This window comes from Lepisosteus oculatus, chromosome 15 (assembly GCF_040954835.1).
Source record: "Lepisosteus oculatus isolate fLepOcu1 chromosome 15, fLepOcu1.hap2, whole genome shotgun sequence".
Taxonomy (NCBI): domain Eukaryota; kingdom Metazoa; phylum Chordata; class Actinopteri; order Semionotiformes; family Lepisosteidae; genus Lepisosteus; species Lepisosteus oculatus.
Genome location: NC_090710.1, coordinates 25,098,955 through 25,125,822, shown reverse-complemented (window position 1 = coordinate 25,125,822; position 26,868 = coordinate 25,098,955). Strand labels below are relative to the sequence as shown.

Sequence of the window (26,868 nt, the reverse complement as noted above, 5' to 3'; positions counted from 1 at the left end):
TCTTTTATGAGTTCTCTGTAAATTGTTTTTGCCATTGTAGATAAACGCATATGAGGACTTAGGACACTGATAAAAACCACATATAATTATAATATTATATAATATATAGGTGTTTTCATACAAAGGTATATGTTCATGTATATTCAATGACACAGTTGCAATAGATGAATCCATATTTATCTCCAGATGGATTTAGCTGGCCACATACTTTTGTTTGTGACTTTATTTACATATTTTTGCTTTTGTTCAATTTCTGTCTACATGTTTAAATTATATAATTGTATTTCAAATGTTATTATGAAAATGCTGAGTTTGTATTGGACTATATCCTCTTTAGTCTTAGAATATGTTTAGAATATAAGATTAAAATCCTGTAATTCATCCCATGTACAGTATTTCTTTCATGAATTGTTTGTTAACTTCCATCTTTTTTTAAGAAAACCATGAATTTTATTTTGAAATATTTACTTAAATGTCATTCTATATGTTCTATGCATTTTCAACCTAAAATCAGTTATTCATATTTCTGTTTACTGAAGATCACTAGAAAATAGCAGGATCAAAGAGTACTCTAAAGGAAATTAATATTTTCCCTAAAGCCATTTAACAGAGAAACATGCAGACAGTTTTAAGTGTTGTTTATTATTAAATGTGCTGCAAATCTTAACCAAGCAGGCTTAGCCTACAGTCTATAGTTACATATCCAATTTTGCAACTGACATTAGCCACAGTTCATAAAGCACTCCAGGCTTATACAACAAAACAATTAATCATATCACTGGTTCAGTGACAAAAAAAACAACTTTATGTTGGCAGCAGAGCCAACACATAATATATATTTCTTTTCTGTAGTGTAATTAAGATAAAAATTCACCTTTTCCTATATGCTACACATTCAGTAAATACCTTATTGAATGATCCACTCCCAGGCTTAAAAGGTAACAGCAAAGCTATTTTTATATCTCAAGATTAGAAAGAATTGGCATTGATCAGTGAATTTCAAACCATAATGAAAGTAAAATGTACACAGTAACGTGAAAAACTCCAATTTACATCACAAAATAGATTAAATTTCCAGAAATGCAATGCACCATATTCTGAGATTCAAACTTTTGGTGAGGTGCAATGGCTCTATTACATTGTAAAGAAGCAGTGTGGTGTACTATGGAACTGAACGTTAGTTGTACCTCCCCTTTCCAAGGGGATGTGGGGGTTTATGCTACGTGGTTTCAGGGGTTAATTCAGTTAGCTGTTCATTGGAAGTTCAATAAAGCTACCATTCAGCATAATCCTTGACTGCCTCCACGTTTTGAGGTAGATATCATAAGCAGGCTTGTGAAAAAATCTCTTTAAATCCAATAGAAATATTACTTTTGACTTCGAGATGGTTTTGCCAACAAATACTATTTACTTGTTAACTCTGCGTGCAGATCACATTGGAACATTTCTGCTGTGAAATGTCTGCAGCACAACTCTTACTTATTCACTTGTACATCACATTACATTAGTTATTACAGTGATTAGTGAGCAGGAAGGGCCGCTTCACGTTACAATTTAAGCAAACTTTCGTTCTCGCCTGTGGCAACATGGTTACTATACAGTACTTTACCATATGGTAAGTGAACACAAAGTTCATGATTTTGTGCCTAGTTCTGAACTTGTAATGTTTGCAATACTGTCAATTAATGTATTTGGTTTCCAGGATTTAATATAAGATCTGAGAAACTGGGACTCCAGTTCCCCTTTAAGGATTGATCCAATGCACAAATGGCAGGCATTCAGGCATTTAAGGAATGCTTGCAGTGTTTGGAAATGCAAAGGCAGACATTGTATTTATGTTAAAGAACTGCAGCTGCAACCAGGGATATTTCATGGGTTTGAAAGAACACTGGTTTTCAAAATATTTTTGAAATTGCTAAATTCATTGTTGCATGTTTCTGACTCATTTCTGTGTCTGGTACTTTTGATCAATCTATATGGGGTCTATGGCATTCTCTTTTGGTTAACAGTTTGGTTTACCTAGTATCAAATTTACAGTATGTTTCAAATGTTCATATAATGTGTTGTATAATTGTAATGTAACTAAATAATCTTATTATTCTCATAAATTATGTGGTTGTAAATATAATATATATCCTAACATTCTGTTTGCATTTTCACTGCTGTCCAGAAAATAATATTAAATAATATGTCAACATGCCTTTTTTCATAAGAAGCTTTTTAAACTCAGTGTTTCTCAACATTATATGAATGCTTTGTTTTAAATCTGTTACTAACTGTATGGAACACCCTATACTTGCATATATTGAATGCCACCTCTCATGTGCATGGTCAGTTGTGAATGCTTTCTATCTAAAAATCGAATAAATTGACACAAGTAAAGAACGGCAATGGTCGTAATACAGTTCCATGAGGTACACTATTAGCTGCATCACCCCAGTTTCAGTGTTTCAGCCTTATCTGTACTCTTTGGTTTCTGTCATAATATACATATATAAGCAATAACATTGAAAAAAATTAAAATGAGCATTAAATACAAAACCTTTGTATTTAATTGAATTTCAATTTATATTAATTGAAATACCGTAGAATTTCAATCCTTATTAAAATCAAGAAAAACATAAAAAACATAAAAGTACTCTACTTATTCTTAATGTTCAAAATGGTATTGTCACTTCTATGAAACATTGGAAAAACTTGTGTTTTTTTCTCCTCTCAACCCATGTGACTGCTTGTGAGTCACAAAGTTTAATTTATGTTGTTATTCCAATCCAGTATTGTTCCTGTAATTGATTTTTCCAAGTCACCTGAGCCCCTTTAGGGTTACAATTTGACCACCTCCTGGGCATACCACGGCCTGGTGTGTTCCCAAAAAGTCAAGTCTTTAATGTTTCCAGGGAGAACTGGCTATCAGTCCACACAGAGCTACAGTATAACATGGTTTTTCCAGTCTCTGTTTCTGATCATCTGCCAGCTTTGCTGTCAACAGCCAAGGATCTGCCATCACTACTCTCCCCCTCAAGGAATAACCCACTAACCTATCTCTAAATGTAAAGAAAAAAAAAGGCTGTACGACATCGCTAATCAGCATTCAAATGAAGAAAGCTCACCCTTGGCATGGCATCAAATAGAAACTCCAGAATGAGGATATGGTCAATCTGCCAGCTGGAACAGGGGAAGAATGAGTTACCCCTGACTGCAAGCCTCAGACAGAATGAGGAGCCAGTTTCAACAATGCACTATAAATTATTGTGTGCTAAATGAATCTAATGGTGGTAGTCATAACAGGCCTGGGAAAACATTTCCTTTGTACCTAAACTCTTGTTTTTAGCAAGCCTGGACCTGGCATCCTAAGTAATTATGCCCTGATGCACCATTTGCACTGACTTTGTTCTCATATGAAGAAAAATAGGTACATATATCATAAGGTGAAGGAGCATATTGGTTTTTGTTTTTCTGATTCATACCAACCCCATGCAGTAATTCACTCATTTTCTAATGAATACAGCTGGGTAAATACATATAGGTTTCTGAGCATAACTGTACTTGCAAGCTTTTAATTTCCCTTTCAGTTGTTTTTATGAGAATTGTTCTTTAATTACTCCATTAAATTTAAATAAGCACCTTGATTAAACGATTTCTCAGGAAAGAAGTAGTTTTCTAGATAGATTAATTACCGTTTACAGTACGGTATTATATAAAGGTAGTTTTTATGTTGTCTAATATCTATTTCTATAACATAGAAATAGCCTGTTTTTTAATGATTTTTATAATAATTGGATCTAGCATCTGGACCAGACCTAATGGAGTAGTACAGTATGTATGTTTCACTTCTGTTTCTATTTTACACCCTACTACATTTGCTTTTGTTCTTATGTTTAGAATTGAATTTGGCACACTGACACTTTGAATAGTTATGAAAACATGTGCCAACTAATTAGTGTTACATAAATTACAATCAATACTGGGGGATACAGTATTACTGATAGCCTCCTCATTTTACTTCTTCTTTTTGGTTGCCTAATACATTTTTGTTTTATTATTTTTGTGCCTGCATTACAGTACACTGATCTCTTTGTCTTTTACATTTCTTAGAAAACTTAGAAAAAAGTTTTTTTTTAAATAAAAAATCATTCCAGATGCTATAGAAGCAAATAGTTGACAAATAAGGTGTAAACAAACAGATCATGCAGCAAAACCAGATAACACATGTGTCAGGGTAGTACTGTACATAGCCCTTATGAACTAATACTCAAGGGTGCCTACTATGCACTACCAGGATATGACCATGAGCAGCAATACTGTTTACAACACTAACACAAAACAGAGACTGTGCTTTGGCGGGTTTGCAACCATTTCATGTTGGCACTGACAAAACCCCTTTTGAAACTTTTTTAGACGTCTGAATGGATTGGATGTTTTTTGATGTGGTTGGTTGAACATATTTTCCAGAATTTCATCTAATCACTCTCCAACAGTCTTATCCCATGAAAGAAAGCATACTGCATCACAAGATGAGCAGCCACATCTGCGCCAGAAAAAACACTTTGACCGCTATAAAATTTCACCATGCACAGAATATACACCTAAAAAAATGACTGCATAATGTGTCATGACACAGCACTCTGAAACTGTGGCATCAGCATTACAGCAGGGAGAGATGAATTCAAAATGGAACAAAAAGCAAATTGAGATGTCAATGTGCCAATTTTTTTCCTAGGACAAATGGAAGAAGATAAGGGTTTAGATTTGTATTGATTAACCTGCTGGATTAGGGATTCAATTAAATCATAACTGGAGATAAGGCTTGACCCGTTTACTTTTGTTGTTGATTTTCATAGGTGGGAGTCAGCTTACCAATAGAAGGAGGAGAGCAATGTCAGTATTGTCACAAGCACAAGCCACATGGAGGGGTGTCCAGAAATCCTCATCCTGCTGGTTGACGTTCATTCCCTTCTCAATTAGAATCTCTGCGGCAAAGGCATTGTCATAGCGGGCACACTAGGGGAAGAAAGGTCTGCTTTAGCCAGTGACAGAAAGGTAGCAGTGTCAGCAATAACAAACAATAAGGCACTGATAACATGCACACACAATTTGCATTTCCATACGTGATACACAGCTATAATAACATTCCCACATAAGACATTTTAATATTCTGATTAAAGATTTTTTTTCCAGTTTTTTATTGCACAGTGTGCGCAGTAAATATGGCAAGTAAACAGCTTGCAAGTGATACATCACTTTCAATACACTTTATGAGAATTCATTTTGCATCTGCAGCTGGGAAAAGTCTTAATCCTTCTGCTGGCTGTTTTTAATTGCAATTACTTCTGAGACACAATATTTTCAAATTGAAAGTCATTCACAGAAGAACGTGCACCGTATTAAAACGTGTAGGTCATTATACTTCACATTAATCATGAAAATTATTAATTACCATTTACTTGACTTCAAGAAAAAAATGGTATGGGGAAACATAATATTTTTATGCTGAAAATACTGTACTTATGAGACTTCTTCAACTATTATTACAGTAGCACAAATATCGATGCGAGCTGTTTTCTAAAAATGATTCCCATTCCCGAATGGTAAAGATTGAATCTTTCCACTTCAATATGTGATCAATGTCATGCAGTGGTTCACTGTATTGTCAGATTTTAAATCAATCGAATACTTGTTGGAAAAGCTGAACAAAAGCATTTAGTACTAATGATTGCCAAATAATGCTGCTTATGTGATAGTTGCTTCACAGACTGAACACAGAAAAAGTCTATATATACTAAATCTCTGCCATTCTGTGCTACACTGTTGCTCACTGTCTGTTTCTCTTCCAGCAATGGGTGATGGTGGTGGGAGTACATGAGTGCTCCCTGGTGATTTTTAAAGTGGTTAAATGTTTTATAAAGAATGTAAACGAAGATCGGTTGCAGATGTTGTTTTTATATTGCTTTTTCAAAAACATTTTCTTTCCTTATTTTTATCACAGAACTTATTAACATGTTAAGCAAAAATGAAACCATTTGTAAAGACTTAATGTGAGGATGAACACCAACAAAGGCATTTGTTGGTGTTCATCCTTTTAAAACTCACCCATTGGGTCAAATATACACATCTCAAGTTAAGTTTTAATAATAATAATAACAATAATAATAATTAGCCAACTGTGAGGCTTCTTGAATGTACCCAATGGAAAGCGTCAATGAGTTATTTTTGAAATTGCAGTTTGGTAAGTAGGGTAATATCTTTATTTAATCAATTTCTGTCTAATGTACAACATTAGGTTTCAAAGGCTATTTTGAAGTCCCGAGAATTACTTTTGAGATAAAACAGAATGTGGTAGCAATGCCATTAAAAATGCTCTGTTTACAACAAAGAATGGAATTAAGCAGCTACACATTGAAAGTGGAAAAAACATACAGTATACAGTCAGGCTTTCCTTTGTTAAGGAGATAACTAAAAACTGATAAAAAATACTCTGTGGCAGATGTTTTATTTAAACATGCTGCCCCTTTACAGATTCATACTGCAGAAAGCTTAACTTCAAATTTCAAATTAAAATACCAAGGAAAAACCTATAAACCCTTACCAGATGAAGCAGGGATCCTCCAGAAGTAATGACTGTATTGGGGTCAGCGCCATCCTTCAGAAGCCTTAGGACTGAAAGATCAAAGACGACTTAGTGCAGAAACAGCCTTCATGCTTCTTATTTCCTAGAGTCTTAATTGTTGCATTAAAAAGCTTTAATGGGAAGCCTCTAAGGAACTAAACATAGTTACAAAGTGTGACAGCTTTTGTAAGCATAATTATTATAACGTACAGTATGGGAGTCTTGATAATTGTTAATAATTACAATTTTAGTTTGCATTTCTGCGCTACAAACTGCAGCAAAAATATAAAAATAGAATGTCCCACATGTTTCTAGGGAACGCCAAACAAAAGTATTATTCAACTGATCAGCCTTGATGACTGAAACTGATATCATGTAAAAGTTTTTCAAGATTATATTTTCTAAGAACTTTAATAAACCCTTTTGCTGCTGATTAAATGTTATTTTATTTATTTTAATTATTTCCAGAAATGAAGCAACAATAAAATATTAAGAAGCTCATTGTTAAAAAACATAATAGCCAACAACAAAATACAAATATTATATTCCTACAAGAAGAATATAGTGATGTGAAGGTTGATTTTAGTGGAAGAATAAGAAATCTTGACAATCAATTGGGAGGGTGCTTTAATGGCAGTTAGAAAATCAATCATATGGTATTTATTAATACAATAACAGAATATACATAGTAAACCAGCAAGAGTAATGGAATATACAGTATGTGAATTGTTCTGCCTTGATACAAATGACTGATCTTTCACTTGGGGATTACGACATTAACAACATCAAGGTTAATATGTCTATAACATTAGTTATGGTCTACCTCATCAGTTAAATCTCTCTCATATAAGATATTAATACTCATGTTCTTGAAGAGAGGCTTAGCTTCTGTCACAAATTATGACAGTACTCAAATGTGTTTGGACAGTTTAATTATCAAGATTCATAAATTCATTATCCATGTTTCAGTCATCTGAGAACGCTGGCCGATGCATTCTGTGAGTAGGTTTGAAAATCCGCGCTGAGAGACAAGCTGGCCTGGGTTGTCACAGCTGTGTCCAATCTCCTTCAGGCGGCTCTGTGCCAAGGACATCCCATGATGCTGCAGGAAGAGCTTTGCTTGACTTTGTGCTGAAGATGAATCTCAGGGAAGGAATTTCTGGCTTGTGTTGCAGTGAGTATGGCTTTCCAACAGTTCCTGCATAAGGTCTGACTTTAGTCCAGCTGAGTTAGATGGGTGGGAAGAAATTCACTTCATCTTGAGTTATTGCGCTATTGCTTAATATGCTTTTATATTCAGGCTGTCGACAGAAAGGTCCAACTGTATTAATTCTGTTGATCAGGCACAATCATAGATGGCTGTTGTGCCGATGATCTTGGGCAGAATACTCTCTCTTAGTCCTGAGTCAGTCATAAACTAAAGCTCAGTTTCCTGGGTTATTTTCTGGAAGAGGCAACATGAATATTATCAGGAACCTTTGACATTTAATCTAAGTGTAATAATATCCCTTGCAACAACAAGGTATATATCTATTGGTCTTTTCCAACAATCAACATAGAGTGAAGAACACAGAGTTGAAAGAACTATTAGGGAATGGTGATTGTAATATTGTGTGCTGTGATATATTGTATGCTACACTAACCCCAATTTTAAAGTAAAGGAAATTGAGATATTAAAAGTTAGTTTAAATGTTATAAAGACAGAAGTCCCAGAATTATAAAGCATTTATTTTTAACTGTTTGCAAAGAGAGAGACAAGAATGGTGTTAGGAGTATCAAAAGACTTGAAGAAGATGGATTTCTTTTCCTGGCAAACTCTCATTTTGGAGGATGATCTCATTGATGACCACAAATATATTTAAGGAAAAATGGGCTGGATAATACAAGAAACAAAAAGGGGGAAAGGATCTGGACTTGATTGATCAACATAAAGAGTTTTGGACACTTTTTTTTTGATTGAGACATGCTTATACAAAATCCCTCAGAAAACATAATCCACCCCCAAGTGAATCCACTAACATGATATTTCTGCTCTGGAACTGGTCCAGAGAACAGCAACCAGATACATTACCAGACTTCATGTTCGACGCTAATAAGTTGAAAGAAATGACTGCTGTCTCTTTAAAAGACTAAACATTTCAAGAGGACCTGATTCTTGTATTTAAAATTTGTAAAAGCATTGACAATACAGTGGACCTATTAAGAATCATGAGAAACACAAACTAGAGGAAATTAGTTAAAAGTATAATGAAGAGCATTTTTAGCTTACAAAACTCACTTTTTATACACAGTTCTATGAAGTTGGGAACAACCTATCCAGTCACTTGTTTAAGCTAATACTCTTCTTTCAGGCTTCTTTCAAGAGACTATTAAACAAGATTCTCTACTAGTTATTAACCACAATGAAAACATCATTTCATTTTAAGCCTTTAGCTATTTCTAATCTTTGAAAACAATTTCTTTAAGAAAGTCAAGAATATGAAATGCAAGCCAGGATGCAAGGTACTCAAAAAATATGTCTCAGTTGGTGAAAACCTTGCACACTATATCAGCATTTAAGACGTTAAATTATAGTTCCACATCTTGAACAGATGTCGTCCAGATGCACATTTAATATCAGCAATGCTCTTTTAGATAAAAAATGAATTTTCAACATTGGATTCAAATAATTCTCACTATAAGAATCTATAATTCTATCAGCAAAATACACAACTGGCCTATTTTGGCCATTTAAAACAATTATTTGAATTCAGTTCATTGCAGTAAAATAGGTTTTGAAAATAAATCTTAGTATCTCAGTACAAAACAATGCAGTGTTTATTTGGCATAACATCTATACTGGTACTGTATTCCTTAAAGCATGGGAATGGTGAATAGAAACAAGTTGCTAAATGGAGCCATTTATTCTTTTGTCTTTTTTATGTCACACGTAATCAAGTAAGACACCATTTTTTAATTTAAAAACGATGTTAATAGAGTTTTGGAAAGAATACGAAAACATAAAAGACAATACTCAGTTTGTACTGAAATATTTTATATTATCATATAATGTCTTTCCTTGGCCTTCAGAAGATCAATACATATTAGAAATACGAGGAATCTACATAACTAAGTACAATTTTATAACTAGGCAACTGTTTTATTATTGTTATATAACTTAATTGTATATGCTGGAACCTAGATGTTAGAACTTGCATATCTGTTGTTCTTCTCCAAACAAAGAGTCACCCTGAGTATAAATGTAATCAAGAACAGTGCATGCCATGAAATGTCTAAAACATTGTCTCTGTCTTCTCTCAGGGATGTTATTCATCTTGAAAAGACTTAAGTGCTTGTGAATGAGTTGGGTGAGCTTTGTATGTACTTTACAGCATAGCAATTAATTTGAAGCCTGAAGGATTCCATGACATATGGAGAACTTAATACATATGTAAATTATTTAACCACTTCATGGGTGTTTGTGTGATCTGTGACTTTGCAATGCACAAAATGTACTACATCATTGCATCATAATATGGAAACTTTCATCCTGCTGACAACAATTAACAGTGACCTCAACTCTCAAGCCTATATGCAGTGGTTTTGATTATAGTGTCAGCAGTGAGTTTGGAGTGCTGTCAAAATATCTTGGTTTTTACTGCATATGAAGGAAGAAATACATTTTATTCAAATTTTATGAAACATTATTACTACAAATGATTGAAAAACAGCCTATGCAGAAAACTTTAAGAGATATATTCTTTAGTTTTAAGACATTCAGCATGTTTAGAAGTTCAAATATTGGGATCACTGAAAAGTTATGCATTTTTATATAAAATATATACTTTTGTAAGGAACATATTCAATATTTAGACCAGCCTCAAGTATTTCACTGGTTCCTCAAACACATCAAGGATAAAATTGTTTTTCTGCTCTGCAAGAGAGATAGAGGTAGAGGATAAGGATGGCACCATCTGTGCATCTCATCATAATGACTCTTTACAAAATGAAGGCAATATTGTGCCCATTGTGACACTGCTACTGCAGATAACAGGGGACTGAGCCAAATAGCCTGGCATTCAAGCTGTGTTTGCATTAGGCTTGCAATAGATCTATAGTCTTTCCTCACAGGCATCAATTGACTTCCTGTTATTTGCTGCCAAAATGATAAATGTTGCAGAACATGTGATTAGTTAAAATGCCGAAATCAGAGATAGATCTCGGAAGCTAATTTCAAATTACTACAGTTTGTTCTACCAACATGTCCCTGAAAAATGTATATATATATAATATTTGGTTCAGAGGATGAGAGTTGAATTAATATCACTCTTTTTTAATGCCATATTTACTTCCCTGAACATGTTGATCTACTGAACAGCATTACTATATATATATATCTTTACTTAACAAGACTGAATCTCTGTAATACTGGATTGATTGCAGAGAAAGCTCTTCAGACACTTATGCTTTAAAAAAGTGTGCCTCTTCATTCTTCTTTGAAGGCACAATATCTGAAACTATTATGCTTAAAAAGAAGTATCTAAAATGATTTGGGGCTTATTCCCACAAATAATTTTATATAACAACATTCATGGGACCTGTTTGATGCTGATCATGGTTCTGGTTATTATCTCCATCCAGATGTTGCTGTAAACTCTGCAGTACAAGGGGCTGCTTGATTTGCATATAATGGTACATTGGTCTCTAAATGATTGTAAAGTCAATTTATTTTGTTTAATGCACAGGCAAAAGACCCTAATAGATTCTGTTCACCAATGTACCAAAACTGTGACTAACCAAATCATGATTGATGGAAGTTAATTCCAAAAATGTTTGCAGAACATAATTTCTGGCTTCTGGATAGTATTAAATGTATATAGTGATTCCATATATGCATATGATATGCATATTACTGTCTAATTGTATTACAGACTTAGGGTTGAGACTGGTAGCTTCTGTTGATCACAGAATTTTTGCTTTTGTCTAAAATTACTTGCTTTGTTATAGACTTCCAGTAGCTCGGTTCATGAATTATGTCATTGTATTTAAAATTATTTTGGACCTTGTAAAATTTATAAATGATAGCTAAATCCAGCTAAATGCACAGTACATATCCTTTTAATTACAAATCATCATGCCAAACCCAGAGATTTAGACTATATATAGAACAAAGCAGACATTTTTTAACAAGTTGACAAAACTCATACAGTACTGTACTAAGTTGTATATCTGAACTCTCTCTCAGGGTAATGAATTAAGAAACAACATTTAATAAGTAGAGTAAAATAATAGAAGAAAAGAACAATACTTTAAAGATTATACCAACTTGTGCTCTGAATTTTGTTGGTAGGTGACAAAAATTGGATAGATCTTCCTCAAGCTAGCAACAATCCTTGAAGTAATACGCAAAACATGTTCCTTGAGTGCTAAAAATAGAAGTCTCTGTGGAAATACATTTGTCTACATCTGTCAGAAAATGGCAGTTATGTTATGGCTCTTAAGTGTGCACTAAAAAGACTAAAAAAATAGATGATGATGCTGTTTGAAACAAAGCAATTTTATTATTATTCATTCAAAACTAAGTTATGTTTTATACATAATTATACATACATCTTCATAAAATAGGTTTCTGTTATGAGTAAACATAGTGGAATTAACCTGCATTTTAACAATTTGTTCATTTTAGAATTTGGAATTACCAAAGTGTTCAAGCCCTATGGTTCTTTGGATGACCTACAGTATTTAAGAATTAAAAGCATTGATGAAAATTGATGAACAACACAGAGTTCTTTAAAAGAGTTAGAAATCTCAGCAACAACAAATAAGAATTTGCTAAAAAAAATATTCATCACAGATGATTGATGAACCATACATTCTATGATGTTTTTAGCAGTGCAGAATTGATTGCAAAATAAAGAACCATAATTTGTAGCAGAAGAACCTAGTAACATTTCTAGAAGCTAGGATGCATGTCTTCATTTGTATAGGAAATTGATTTTCAATTACATCATAAGCAATTCTTTTCCCCAAAGCACTAAGGTAAAAAAAGAAACCTCGGTTTAAAAAATTAAATCCATCCACTGTATGATACAACGGGCAATAATTTATAACAAAATCATACACCTTGGTCTTACAAAAAAAGCAGTTGTTAAAATAAGCTATGGACTAAACATGCTTAAGTCCTATGGCATGATTTCTTAGTGTGTCACTGTCATTGTTTCAGCTGAAATCTGTAGCAATTCTAATTGACTGTGCATCCATTATTAAAACCGTAAAACGTGCTCATCTTTGAATGTGGCAATACTGCAGTATTCTATAATCTCCAAAAGACAATGGCTTACTAGACTTAAAAGCCATGTGGAACACTATTTTGCTTCCCCCTCACTCTTCCATCTTAAATCAAAATAGTTTTTGAAGGGATATTGGGGTTTCTATATTTTGCACTAATAACTACTAGGGAGCACTAGTCTTTAAAGACACCATAAAAGCTTCCATTTTCAATTAGCTTGCAAATACATTTAAAAGACTGCATAAATATATATATTTTTAAGGAATGTATTTCAGAACAGAACAGTCTGTTCTGAAACCACATTTTTGTATATCCAACCATGTTTATTTGTAAAATTGTACTGTAAATTTAAAGGAAAGATGAGATGAACAGAACCATTAAAACAGAATGCGTTACCATTACATTAAGGCTTGTTGGTGTCACATGAACATTTATGATCCTACACAGCCCCACTAGTTGACCAGGTACAGAAATAAGAAATTACTTCACCAGTTGGATTAATTAGGGACGTTAAGTTACAGACTTGGGTTAAAATGGAGTCTTTGGCTCCAGTCTATGTTGTTGTTAAACGCTCAGATTCTTTCCTAGCTGTGTTTCTACACATAGCTGAGTGCTTCCTTACTTAGCTGGCTTTGAAAACTTTCCATCTTACAAGCAAATTTAAGACCTTAATGATGATGCCTAGAGTTACCACTGGGGAGCTTCTCACATACCCCATCTCATACAACAATTGCCATGGGATATTACTATCCAAGTGGTCAGGACATTGGTTTAAGTTCTCATCTGAAAGACAGTCCCTCCTATTTGTCCAAATCCATGGTCACCATAATGGGGCATTAGTTTGGATAAACTGGCCCAGAAGACAGAGTACCACCAACTGAACTACCAGCACTACTTACAGCAGCAGACAGATTTTCACTGGAGGTCTGCCTAATCCAACCTTGCTCAGCTTTCAAGATCTCACAAGATCAGGCTACAAAGTAAGACTTTTATCTGCTTTGTACATACTGTACATAGGAAATACTCATGATTAACTTCCACCATTTGACAATTTATAGTAACTGCTCTGAAAGGAAGTTTGATATGAAAACCATTTATGATAAAAAATAATAAATTAAAATAATCTACTTTTCTATTTAATTTTTTTTATTGACATAATAACGTCAGCCTATAGTGAAAAAAAAAGCATGACATACTGTCATTCAACAAAAAGTATCTGCATTTAATGCAACAAAGTCTGTGCGTGTAAGAGACACAATATAAAAAGAGTGAACCTCCATGTGACCCAAACTGTATACAAATGCAGCCTGAAAAGTTTCATTCCTGCCTTTTGGTTTCAAGTGTACTCCTTTGCTGCTCATGGAACAAATGTGGTGGGTGTTACTTTTAACAGCAGACACTCATTTCATTGCCAGTGTTTCATATTAGCCTCATAATGAGCCCTAGCCTCAGAAACAAGTGTTCCAGATACTTTGGGGACTATTATGTTATTATACAGGTCATGGGTTTGTAAGAAATCACCCCTTTTCAAATAGCAGTTGGTAAGATATCCAGCATAATTAATGTCATCATTATATTAGACATGATTATAATGCTGAACATTAAAGACATGAGTGGAAACTATAGGGAACTGCATTTAAAACAAAAAAAACAAGTGGAACTATTCGCAAAGGTTTGTGGGTGTCTGAAAAATGCACTTAGCTATGTTGTTAAAGTTAATACCCTGGCTTCTTTTAGAAAATGTCTGTATGAAGTTCTCAGATGAATTAGCTACTGTACGAATAAACAAACAAGATGAAGCACATGACCTCTCATTTGTAGCATTCCTTAGATTTTTAATCTAAAATGTATTATTATCAATGCAGATTTTTCACATTATTATTCTTGAAATTTCTTTTTTGCAGAAAGTTAATTATTGTTCGGCATCTTAAGTTTAAGTGGCACATTTTTCTTTTCATGACTTTCATGAAGATGTACAAAGTCATAGTTGGAAATCTTATGACAGCACACAAATGTATTTCATGATTAAAATAAAAGTTATCTATATGTCAAATGTTTCAAAACATTCTAGAAACCACAAGGTAATCTGTAATGAATTTAGTTTAGCAAGATGCTTTATAAAAAAAGTGTTTAACATAAGATACAACTTTGCAAGATGACAAGAGGAATATAATCAGATCAGATCAGATCAATAAAACATGTTGTCATGAAATAATACATTAAGGTCAGACTATAATTTTTTAATATGTCCTTAAAATATACTGTACATTTGAAAAAAAATTAGTGAGAAATTGCTATATTTTTGTTTGTGGTTATTTGATAGAGTAAATTAAGTATTCTTTGTACATTGTTACACATAACAACCGCAAAATAAAAAGTTTAGTATTTATACAGTATCAAAATTACTTTAAAACATTGCAGTGAGTTACAAAAAATATCTAAATATTCTACTGAAAAAAAGAGGTTTGGAGAAACTAAATTGTTGTTTAAATAGTGGAACAGCTGCCAGAAACATATGCTGTGTTACCATAGCAATAAGTCAGAGTGTAACAAACAATCATCGTGGTGCAGAACTTTGTGCTTTACCTAACCAAGTTTAAGATAAAATGGATTAAATCACAGAAGTCGGTTCCAACCCATTCACCACATCAGTAATACCCCTTACTCCTCCTATTTCTTCCTTCTCAGATTTTTCTGGCCCAGATCAATGTCTCTGTGGGTTCTGAAAGGAATAAATTGGATATGTATCCAAGACAACCACATGCACTAATAAACTGTAAACAGACATGACATTATAGGATGGATGGCAGTTTAAATATGTTGTAATAAGTATAGGCTATGGTGATCCATGTAATTGGGGAATACAGTAAATGCTTATCCCAGTGAGCACCATAAGTTTATAAAATCAGCTAGAAACTCTATACAGCACAGGCTCCGTTCAGGTCCCAAGCTGTTTTACAAGTCCTTCTTGCAACAAATTTGTAAAGGAGACTATATGTACTGAAATTGAAAAGAACATAGAGGAAAAGAATCAAGCCAAGATAGCCTCCCTATGGTTGACCAGTGTCAATAATTATGGGATGCAACCACAAGCCAACTTGATGTTGCTCACCAGGATTATGCTGACCAAATAACATTGATCTAAAACTGTCAAACACCTATTGCTCAATGCCACTAATGTAACATGGGACATTGAACCAAAACTTACTGTAACATGGCACTCTTACAAACATCATTGTGTGGCTTGGAAGAGAGATATTAAATATTGCTGTCACTATCCCTGATGCAAACTATGACGAATAACAAACCAAACTATATGGAAACATTGACTGAGGAGCTGCAGGTTTTGTGAAAAAGTAATGTACAGTATGAAAACTTCTACAGTAAATTATATAATATTGTAGTGCTTTCGGGTTCACTTGGGTATGCGCCCTCACCGCTGCCGCCTCAACTCGGCCCCCCACTGCTAGGGACTCAAACCCGGGCCTCAGGCGTCGCTCAACAGGGACCCAGGGAAATCTCCCGTCAGCCGAGGTCCCTGCTATTCACAGGGAATGGCGGTGACATCACGTGCTGGCAAGCTGGCTCGAACAACCTGTAATGTCGGCCGTATGCGTTACAATATCTTTCACAGAAAAATAAAAGATTAAAGACTGTGATGCCAGATGAGCAAGATTGATTGAATAGTCTCTTTTCATTTGCAACCTTTATTGTTCTACATATTTATGGAAGACAGTTGAATGTGGCTTATCTATGGAAAAGCTGACAGGTTGAATATTAAAACATTTAATAAAACCTAGCTCAAATTATAGTTTTAAAAGAAGTGACAATAAAAATAATCAGTTATCACTCTTTACCAGAATTTCCTTAACAAAGAATGACTAAATTATCTATGATTAAATTCATAATAGCCTTCATTAATGAATGACAAATTCTTCAGACAAAAAGAATAGTTTTAAGACTGGGTTGTTCAAAAGATTAATTAAACAAGAATTTACCATAATTGTATCTGAGCGTATGAACAAATACAACAAAATACCACTGTTCTCCATATAAGAACTGGTTTCATTTATTGTGTTGTTTTCTCTGTTCTGCGAGGTGTTATCATAATTTTGTTTCAAATAAAGACTTGTTGGCATCTCATTCCCTATCCATAGCTCTACAGAGAATAGCTAGGCCTACCCATAATGTATCCAAGCTCTGAAAATCTCAGATTGGAAGAAGATTGTTTCAGTAATAATAACAACTATCCATTGTTGTATCCGATGTGGGAACTCGGATAAACGTGGAGAGTATTCATTTTACAGCAGGGTATTGTGCAGTAGCAGGTTGGAGCACTGGACTCAGAGAGCGGTGAATTCAGGTGTCAGTTGGGATGCTGCTGTCTTGTGTCACAATTCTCCAGTAAATGCTCTGCCATTTGTATGAGATTAAAGAAGTAAACTATATGTATATTTGTTAATATCACTTCTACATTCTTCCAGAGTACTCCATCATGCTAGAAAGTAGTAATTAAGCCATTTAGGTAAATTACCAAATCAAATATATGGAATTTCAGTATTTGTTACCAATTTTATTCTACATATATAAATATCATATTGCACTTTGACTTTTTTGTATTATTTTGTATAAATTGTTTTGATGGACTGAAAATCATGCATGTATATTTCTTTAAAAATACTTTGTAGAACCTGAGAAAACTTTCATAATTCAAAATATTTAATCAGGAAGAAAACATGACAGATCATTTTAGTTTTCTGATGCTCCATGTTTTATGGGAAGCTTATCAGCTTATCATCATTTTTCTTATTAACTGAACATTATTGTGAATACACTTGAAATAACGATAATTGTATTTCTTAATAAAAGTATAAAATACTTAATACAGCATGACATCTGTTGGTGCTAGAATATTTTTTTTAAATACCTGTATTTCAAAATGGGCCATCATTAGCCTGATATTAAGGATAACACTTTATAAAAGCAGATAAAATGTTTATTTAAACCTCAGATGTAATTTCAATGCTGTCATCACTGGTTGCATTTTCAATGAATAGGAATGAGTTCTAGTGCCTACTGTATGGCTTTTTTTAATTAAAAACTACCATGTTTTTGTTCTAATATTATCAAATTCTTGCATGGAATTACCCAAAACATAACATAGTATAGCATCACATTGTATATATTATATTAGTATTATAGTGCTCCATACATTATATTGTAATTGTCATTCATATTAATTTCATAATCATAAATACTGTACATATTGCTTCACTAACAAATAAAGTTTTGACTTTGCTGTTACAATACTTTTTTAGTGAACTTAGTACCGTTTTACTATTATTTATAACGATAGCTTCTTTTTCATTCTCTGATTTCCTGCTCCAAATAAACACACAATGATAATAAATGTTTTGTTTCTTGCTCACAAAACGTTGTAAGTTTATATCAGAAGATCAACATCAGGAATGGACACAGAGTTAAACACAGATTCAAAGTTTGCCCCCAGGCCACTAAAATAAAGTATCATAAAGATCAGTATGATTAAGCCTTTGAAAAGAAAAGTTAAAATTTGACAGGCTTACAAGCAGTCAAAGAGGAAACATTCAACTGAAAAACAATACGATCTGGAAGGCTTTTTTTTCACATTCTTTATTTCACAGAACAAACCCCAGCAACATCAGTTTGTTAAATGAGATAGCTAACTTGTTCATAATTAGAAAATTCTAACCATTTAGATAAAGATATCAATATTTGTTCTTCAAGAACCTGCTTTGTGAACATCTTAGTAATATTTTCATCATTTAATATTAGTTGCTGGTATCATTCCAGTGCTCCAAACCTTGGTAAGCAAATAGTTATAGAATTCTTCCACATCCTAGTGGTTCAGAACCAATCTAAAGACAAGGGTTTTCTTAACCCTAGGAACTATTTGGCAAGTACTCCTTTGCAAACTATCAGAAATCTTAAATGTATCCCTCAATGACAATGCATTAAGGTTTTTTTAATGATTTGATTATCCTTACACTGTTCTTCAAGGTGGGTGGCTCAATAAAAAATATATAATTTTCTTTTTTCAGTGATATAATGATAGAATTGCATAATACCACAGGCGACATATCAAGACTGAAATATTTCAACCTTCCAGTGTCCTATATAAGAAATTTAGTAACAACTGGATTGCAGTTTTCAGCATGTATAGGGCAGCAGGTGCTACCATACCTTATTCATGATGAGGACTTTATTGCTTTAAAATTGACTTGCTGTTCTGGTAATAGGAATTCCTATCTATAAAAGAAAGTGTTTTTTTTTTTAATTAAAGGTTTTCTCGTTCCCCCGGTGTAACAGATTTTTCTTATAATAAAAATTAATAAGTCTTCTGTTTGTGCTATTCTGAAAACGCAATGTTTCTTTGATAAGGAAAAGTCATTATTATTGAGGGTTCAGAGGCATCTTGGAGCACTATTTTATAGCTGAATCTCTTCCTTTAAAATATAGAAGGGTGACAGGTTTTAATTAAAACAAGCTATATTGAGAGCAAACAATCATTATGTTTTTATATTGATGGAATGTTGGCTATATTAATATTATTTGATGTTTGAATGCTGTGATGATTTTGTACTTTTTTTTCTGCTTGTGCATTGAATGTCAATCATATCCCCATGTTAAACTGCGAGTTTGCTTATTTTGAAGACGATGGCTAGTGTTTCTGAGAACCCTTTTCTCATATTATGATATTTCTTTTGATCAGTCTCTGCTATGCTTTTTCTTATACTGGGACATTATTAGTCGTGCAAGATTATGTTAATTGTTCCTCAGCTAAAGATATGAAAATAAGTATATTGGGCAGTCAGGCATCCAAAGATAATCTGGAAAAAAGCCTAATTCAATTTTAAGTTTTTTTCAGGTTATTTAAACTGCAATGAAACAAAGGAATTTCTTTCTAAGCATATAACTTAATCTCTAAATATTTAATGCATACTGTATGTATACACTGAATATATATATATATGTATTACTTTGCTTTTTAGAGATGCTTTCAGAAAGAGATCCACTTGGAAAATCAAAAGTTCTTAGCTGTACACCTTTCATACAGGTTTCGTACAGGTTGTTAAAGAAGCTGCAGCTGACATAAACAAACAAAAAAACTATTAATGCAATCCACATAAATATTTCAGCCCTGAGTCAATGGAAATTTATTTACTGTATATGAATTTGCATATGATACATATAATCAGGAATGACACTGCCTATTCTTTCCACTATTGCATTGTTTTTAGCAATTCATTAAAAGGGATTCGTTGTCAGTTCTAAAGAGTGTTAGGTTGTCATGTACAGTATATAAATCACTGTTACTCTAAATAACTACAGATAATTGATTTAATACATCCCATATAACCTATAGTTGTAATTGGGAGTACAATTTGATGTAGATGGGTTTTGAATAAAGATGTGTTTTTTCTGTGCATTTTTGCCACCTATTTAATGACAAAAAGTGTTGGAATTCATGTGTGATTTGGATGTTTTGGTCTATTTAATTCAAGTAAGCCTATATAACTTGTCAATACCTGTTGTGTTCATCTTTCACACACCACAGGAATGCTCAGATATTCAAGCTGTAAAATCATTGCTAAGGAAGTAACATAATCTGGTAGAGGTTGACTGATGCATGTCCAACCATCTATTTTGATGTAGAAAATTAAGATATGGTGATAAAGCAGACTAGCATGTGACATGCACAGCAGATTGACACTGTTTTGTATGTGTTATTCTTTTGCTCCTTTGTTATGTGAAAAGAAGCATTGTTGTGCTGAAAGATTATATTGATGTTGGGGTTCCTGTAACAAAGTGTGGAGCAACTGGTGATCAGCAGAAGAATGAGTGTGGGGAGGTTAGGTTTACAGTGAGAGGGGAAGACTGAGTGCCATGCCTTGGCTATGACTGGGATTCTCCAAAAAAGGTAAGTGATTGGCTACACTTGCTGTGCAGTCATAGAAAACTGCATGAAATCTCCAAAAGATGCAGGACATCATAGGAATCAGACTTTGAAGTTCTGGAATACTGATTTGGGAAAATGAATTGGAAAACAGCAGTTCACTTTCAAGAGGGAAAATTGACGGTCCATTTCAAGTGGGAGAGTGAGGTAATAAAAATAAAAATATTGTATGTAAAGAAAAAGCATCCTTGAAGCTCAATACATAATTTGACAAGAATGCATCAGTATACACTGTCCTCAGACAAGACACAGAAATTCCCTGAAACCCAGGAGGTTATTTACCATGTTTACGGATTGTATTTTGCCGCACAGTGGTGTTGATTTTACAATTGTAGCGATGATTAGTATTTGCACTTGGGTTTACAGAAATTTCATATTTCCCAATTGCAATAACAGCTGTAGTACAGTAATTGTGCAACACAAGAGAAGCTTCAGGTGCTCCCTCCATATCGGATAATTCCACCATTGAATCATTGCAAGTATTTGACAGTGTTTAGCAGTGCCAGCGTCTAATGATGACAGGATAACGGGAGAATAACCTTGAATGCCCTAGCAGCTTCATCCCAGCAAGCAACATTCACAAAGTGATGGGAAAGCTGAGAGGTTAGGAAACAAGATTTATTTAGAAAAGATTCCAGGACTGAGGAGGTTAACATAGCTTTTTCTTTGGTGAGAAAAGAAAAACAGGACAGATGCAGTAAAATAATAAGTCTTTTGATTTTTATTTCTCTGGAGATTTCCAATAATAGGTCAAAATCATTTTATATTAGAGTGACTGAAATAGTTACGGTCACATTAAATTCAATTCTCTGAGAAAGTCTCAAAATATTCAACCTGCACTTATTTTAGTTAAAAGAAAGTCTTCAAAGAAGAGACTAAAAATCCAACAGTTCTGTCTTCTCTCCTTGGCTGTTTTTCCTGGTATTTAGTAGATTCAGCCTCTGATTTTTTAACACTGTTCTGCAGTTAGGATATTAGCTTTCTGACTCCTGTATAATCACTGTGAAGAATGAGCTAGTATTTCACAGCTAATAACAATTCTTCTTAGAAATGAATCTGCCCTTTTCACTGCTGGCCCACTAGCAACTCTTAATTTGATTCTGCTGTATTATTGAATAATCAAAATGTTACATAAACAGGGCATTTAAATGGATGTCTGGAGTGGTGGAACTATGAAGCATTCTGTTGGACTGTGTGACATGTACAGTACCATATGTTGCTTTTCTTAAATTGATTTTCTGGCATTACCTGCATATCATGGCATTTTACCAGATGCATGGTCCTCAATTGCAAATGACAACCTTTGTTATGAAAATGCCTTGAAAGAGAAGCACAAGCTTAGACAGCCTGTGATTAATATTTCTATGAAGCAATTACAGCATAGAGATGAGATAGTTCAACCATAATTCCCCACTATGACACATTCCACAGAGAATAAATTATTTTTGCTATTCTAAAGACCAAGATGAACAAAACCAACAAGGTTCTTTTAAGAAAAGATGTGAACATGGTGCCAAAACTTTAATTCAAAACACACACAAAACACATGATCACGTGCTACAAAAAGTATTGCGATACAAGTCCCTATTTTAAATATTATGATGAGGAATTCAAAGGGATAGAAAAATCTAAACATGTGGTGGAAGAGTTATCATTTTTTAACATTTTTAATAACTCCATTTGTATATTTAGATTTTCCAAAAGGTAACTCCTATCATTTTCTATTCACCCTTCAGTGACCAGTTGTTAATAAAGGAACTCAATTTTTTGTCTTCCCAGGCTCACCAATAACCATTTGGTGTTTGGGTACAAACAAATTCTCCTTCTCAGGTCCTTAATCAGTTCCCCCTCTTCTTAAGTGCAAAACATTAAGACATTGGTACTTGGTGAGATCTCCCATCAATATTCCTATCACCAACTTTTATATGTGTAAATCATGTAAAAGAGAACCATTTCGTCACAGACAATAACTACTTTCTAAACACTTTTAAAGGAATTTCTACTGTACATACCTTCTTTGTCATTATGATGAATGATTGCATCCTGGATGATGTCAGAGAGGCCAAAGTGAATCTTGCATTTCTTTCTTTGTTTAATCATGGGTTTGTGTCCCACGTGTTTCTGTAGTGTCTTCTCTCGTTCATAATAGGCCTTGATCTGATCACAGCGCATTCTTTTCACCAGCCTTTGGCGCTGGCCTAGAGGCAGGGATTCCAGCAAACACTGGTCGATTTCCATGTTGTGAGATCGAAAAATATTACATAGCTGAAAACAACCTGCAAAGGACAGAAAAGCACTCTCAGGTATTCGTTTTTGGGGTTTCATTTTCAGCTTCGTACACTCAAGGAAGTCAAATCACAGTTCCAAAGACTACAGTATGTGGCTGACTCAGACTTTTAAAGGAAGTCTCACAACACTTAGATATTAGTGGGAGTCTAAAACAAGCTAACCCGTCACATTGTTGTAGATGATATCCCTCAAGAAGTGTCTACATGCTATTCTTAAATAAATAAACTATAGCCATTTTCATTTGTAACATTTCTTTTTTACAGTATGTTAAAAAGACAGCAGTTATAAAAGAAAAGCTGAAACTTAAATTAATAGAATAAAACTACAGTATGTTTATTTTTTGTCTTTGGGAAGACTTTTAAATTGGATTCAACAAAATTATAGTATTGCATTACAGTATGTTATAAAAAGCACTGAAGAACAGACTTCAGTTCTTGCAGTCTGAAACATTCACATAAATTATTTAAAAAGTTACAAAACCTATTTAGTCTTCTTAACTCAAGAATCCAGTTCCAAAGAATGCAGTGCTTTTCTCTTCCTTCCTATTTTCTTTACATTTCTTAATAATAATTCTTTGCTACATTTTCATAGGAAAAAAGTTATTTAGATCAGTCCAGTGAATGTAATTCTATTAGATACTGTATGGTCATGAGTTTTCGAACTAATTCAGTTTGCCCTGAGATATGATCAGCCAGAAAGAAAAATAATGTTGCTGACATATTAAATTGGGAATTCCACTGTTGTGTTCCAAAATGAATTAGCTCACAATATAGATATCTTATAACTGTATATTTACATTCACTAGTTTTCATTTTTTGGAGAGATGATATAGTACCTCTTTGAAGATAGAACCTCTTTGAAGTACTATATGTATACATTATTTGACTTAAATATTAATTTGGTAGCTTTTTTCAGCATAATGAACAAAAAGAAATCATGAATAAATCAAGTATAAATATTAATAAATAAACATCCATCTATTTTCTAACTACTTATTTGAATTCAGTGTTGCGGGGCATCCAGTGTCTATGCCAGCAACTAATGGGAGCAGGATTACTCCCTGGAAGGGACACCTTGGGACACTCTGGAAGGAATACCAGTCCATTGCTGGGCAGACAGACACAAATACAGCCACCCACACGCTCATACCAGGGCCAATTTCCCAGAAGCCAATTAACCTACCAGTATGCTTTCAGACTGTGGGAGGAAACCAACGCAAACACAGAGAGAAAATAAAAATTACAGGCAAATAACACCCCAGGTCCAGAATTGAACCCAGGGCCCCAGTGCTGCAAGGCAGCAATATTATCTACTGTAGCACTGTGCCACCCTAATAAATAAACAATATTTATTAAATTATAATTTCAGATTGTTCTCTTTATTTTCCTTTTAGACCAAACCCTTATTTCATATGACATTAAAACAAAAATACATGCCAGATTTTCAGTTTTCAAGCTGTGGTGTGTCCAGTAGTTCAGAGCTGCAGGCTAGTAATAAGTGCCAAATCTGCATTTTCAAAAGCTAAACATCTGTCCACAATTTAGTAAGTTTAGCTTAGTAAGGCAAAATTTAAATTCACATATACCCAGAGAGAGCAGTACTGCTGTACAGTACCATCTATGGGATTTGGAGTTCATCTATTGCCTTATGGTGTATTGACAAAGAAACGCATGGTCAACCAACTCAACGATAGCTCTAGCAAGAAGATGCTTGATTCAACTGTTTGCTTTTCTTTGTGAGTTTTCCTAATTCATAGAAAAGGTTAAATTCAGTGACTTGGTGTCGGTGTTAAAAAATAAATATTTAATATATCTTTGCATTTTTATCTAAAATGCCTGGAATTACAGTTATCTATACATTTGTTATGACAGAATTATTTTTGACTGCTTGACATGAAGTTCATTATTCTTGCTTATGATTCATAATTTGTACATGTCCTCCTAAGTCTTTATCAATATGTTGCTAGGTGAAAAAATTCCAACAACCAGTTTTGCAATATACATACATACAGTATCATGTTCCAGGATGTCCACTCCTTGGTCTTTTGTCTTGGGATAACATTTCTCTAGTATTTTACTTTATTTCTTTGGTCTCTGTCATTCATCTTGCCCATTGCCACTTTCATCAATCTTGACAAAAGCATTACACATTCATTTCTTTTTCTGTCTTTTGGTTTTCCAGCTATGTATCATTTGAAATGTCCTTGACCTGTCTGGTATTCAAGGTCCATGTTTTGCATCCATATGTATAATACAGTAGATTTATACATTGTACATTTTTTTTCAGGGTAGAGGCACCTTTAGACTTTAGTTTTCCAATTAGCAACCTTATCTGTTTCTTATTGTCTCAAATATATATTATAAAATCAAAATAAATATACCATGGTGATGTATTTTGGATATAGAGTACATGTTTCAGTGTACTATTTGGTTCACCCCACTTAGTAAGTGCATTTCCACGGAAACACTACACCTTGAAGACCAAGGAACATTGCAAACAGATCGGAGACAAGGTTCTTGAAAAACACCAGTCAGGGCAAGGATATCAGAAAATACTCATACAAAATACAAGGCATTGAATATACCTCGAAGCACAGTGAAGTCCATCATTAAAAAAGGTAAGAAAATATGGAACAACTGTAAATCTGCCCAGAAATGGCCGTACTCCAAAACTAAGTTGCCGGGCAAGAAAAGCAGCAACTCTAAAGGAGTTACAGCCCTCCATGTCAGAGACAGGAGAAACTGTTCACAAATGGTTCCCTTCCAACTTGATGGAGCTTGAGCAATTTTACCAAGAAGAATGGGCTTCCAGTGTCAACATGTGCAACGCTGATATTTACTCGAAGAGACTCACAGCTGTAATTACTGCCAAAGGTGGTCTTACCAAGCATTAACTCTGGGGGTGGTGAATACTTATGCATTTTATTATTTACTGTTTTTTATTTTTAATTAAATCAGTAAAATGTAAAAAGAACCACTATATCCCTTCAAGAAGAGCACCCATCTGTGGTGGCATTTAGCAACCATTAGGCACCATCCCACTGCACAAAACTTCAAATCATTTCACCAACTAAATTTAAGACAAGACTGTGGAAGACTGAAGTGTAATTTAACCAGTACACTAGAGTTAAAACTCTAACTGTATTCCACCTTTTCAGACAGTACGTACCATGAGATGACTAAGAAGGCAGGACCTCTGTTTAACATCTCATTCGAAAGTATTACTACAAGCAGAAAATGGGATGAAATAAGGAAACAAGGAAAATCTGCACAAAAAGTTCAATGGCAAAGGCTACTCATTTGTTCTCAACATATCTATTTGTTTCATCACTCCCGATCAAATAAACCAGTAATTCAACCAGCTGTGCAAATGGGAACAATGTAAGTTGCTTAAGATACATGAGTCAGTCGAATACATAAACTATGAAAAAACTAATAAGACCTCTTAAAAACTGATACTGATAATATTTCCTTCATGTCTTAATCATAGGTTGTCATACTGACAGGATGGTATACAAAATTTAGAAGCACTAATGAAATATGCTTTATTTGTTTTAATTGTTTGATGATATAAATCAACATGAGATGATTACCCAAAATAAACAATGCAGCACAGGCCAATGTAAAATTTCACAAGCTCAGATATAGTCAAACTGTTATTGCTATAATCATATGTCTTATTTTAAAAGTTATTTTCAAACGGACAATT

General features: G+C 33.8%; 1 protein-coding gene across 3 annotated transcripts in view; it reads right to left on the bottom strand.

The window, feature by feature from the left end:
* Positions 1-26,868, bottom strand: part of myo16 (myosin XVI) — a 154,578-nt gene that overhangs the window by 111,755 nt on the left and 15,955 nt on the right. For all 3 annotated transcript variants that reach the window (XM_015364436.2, XM_015364435.2, XM_006639256.3), the window contains exons 2-4: positions 22,884-23,147; positions 6,587-6,657; positions 4,858-5,001 (exon numbers count right to left, since the gene is read on the bottom strand). In XM_015364436.2, coding sequence (XP_015219922.2) covers positions 4,858-5,001; positions 6,587-6,657; positions 22,884-23,109 — 441 coding nt within the window. In that variant the 5' untranslated portion in view covers positions 23,110-23,147. The remainder of the gene's footprint in view (positions 1-4,857; positions 5,002-6,586; positions 6,658-22,883; positions 23,148-26,868) is intronic.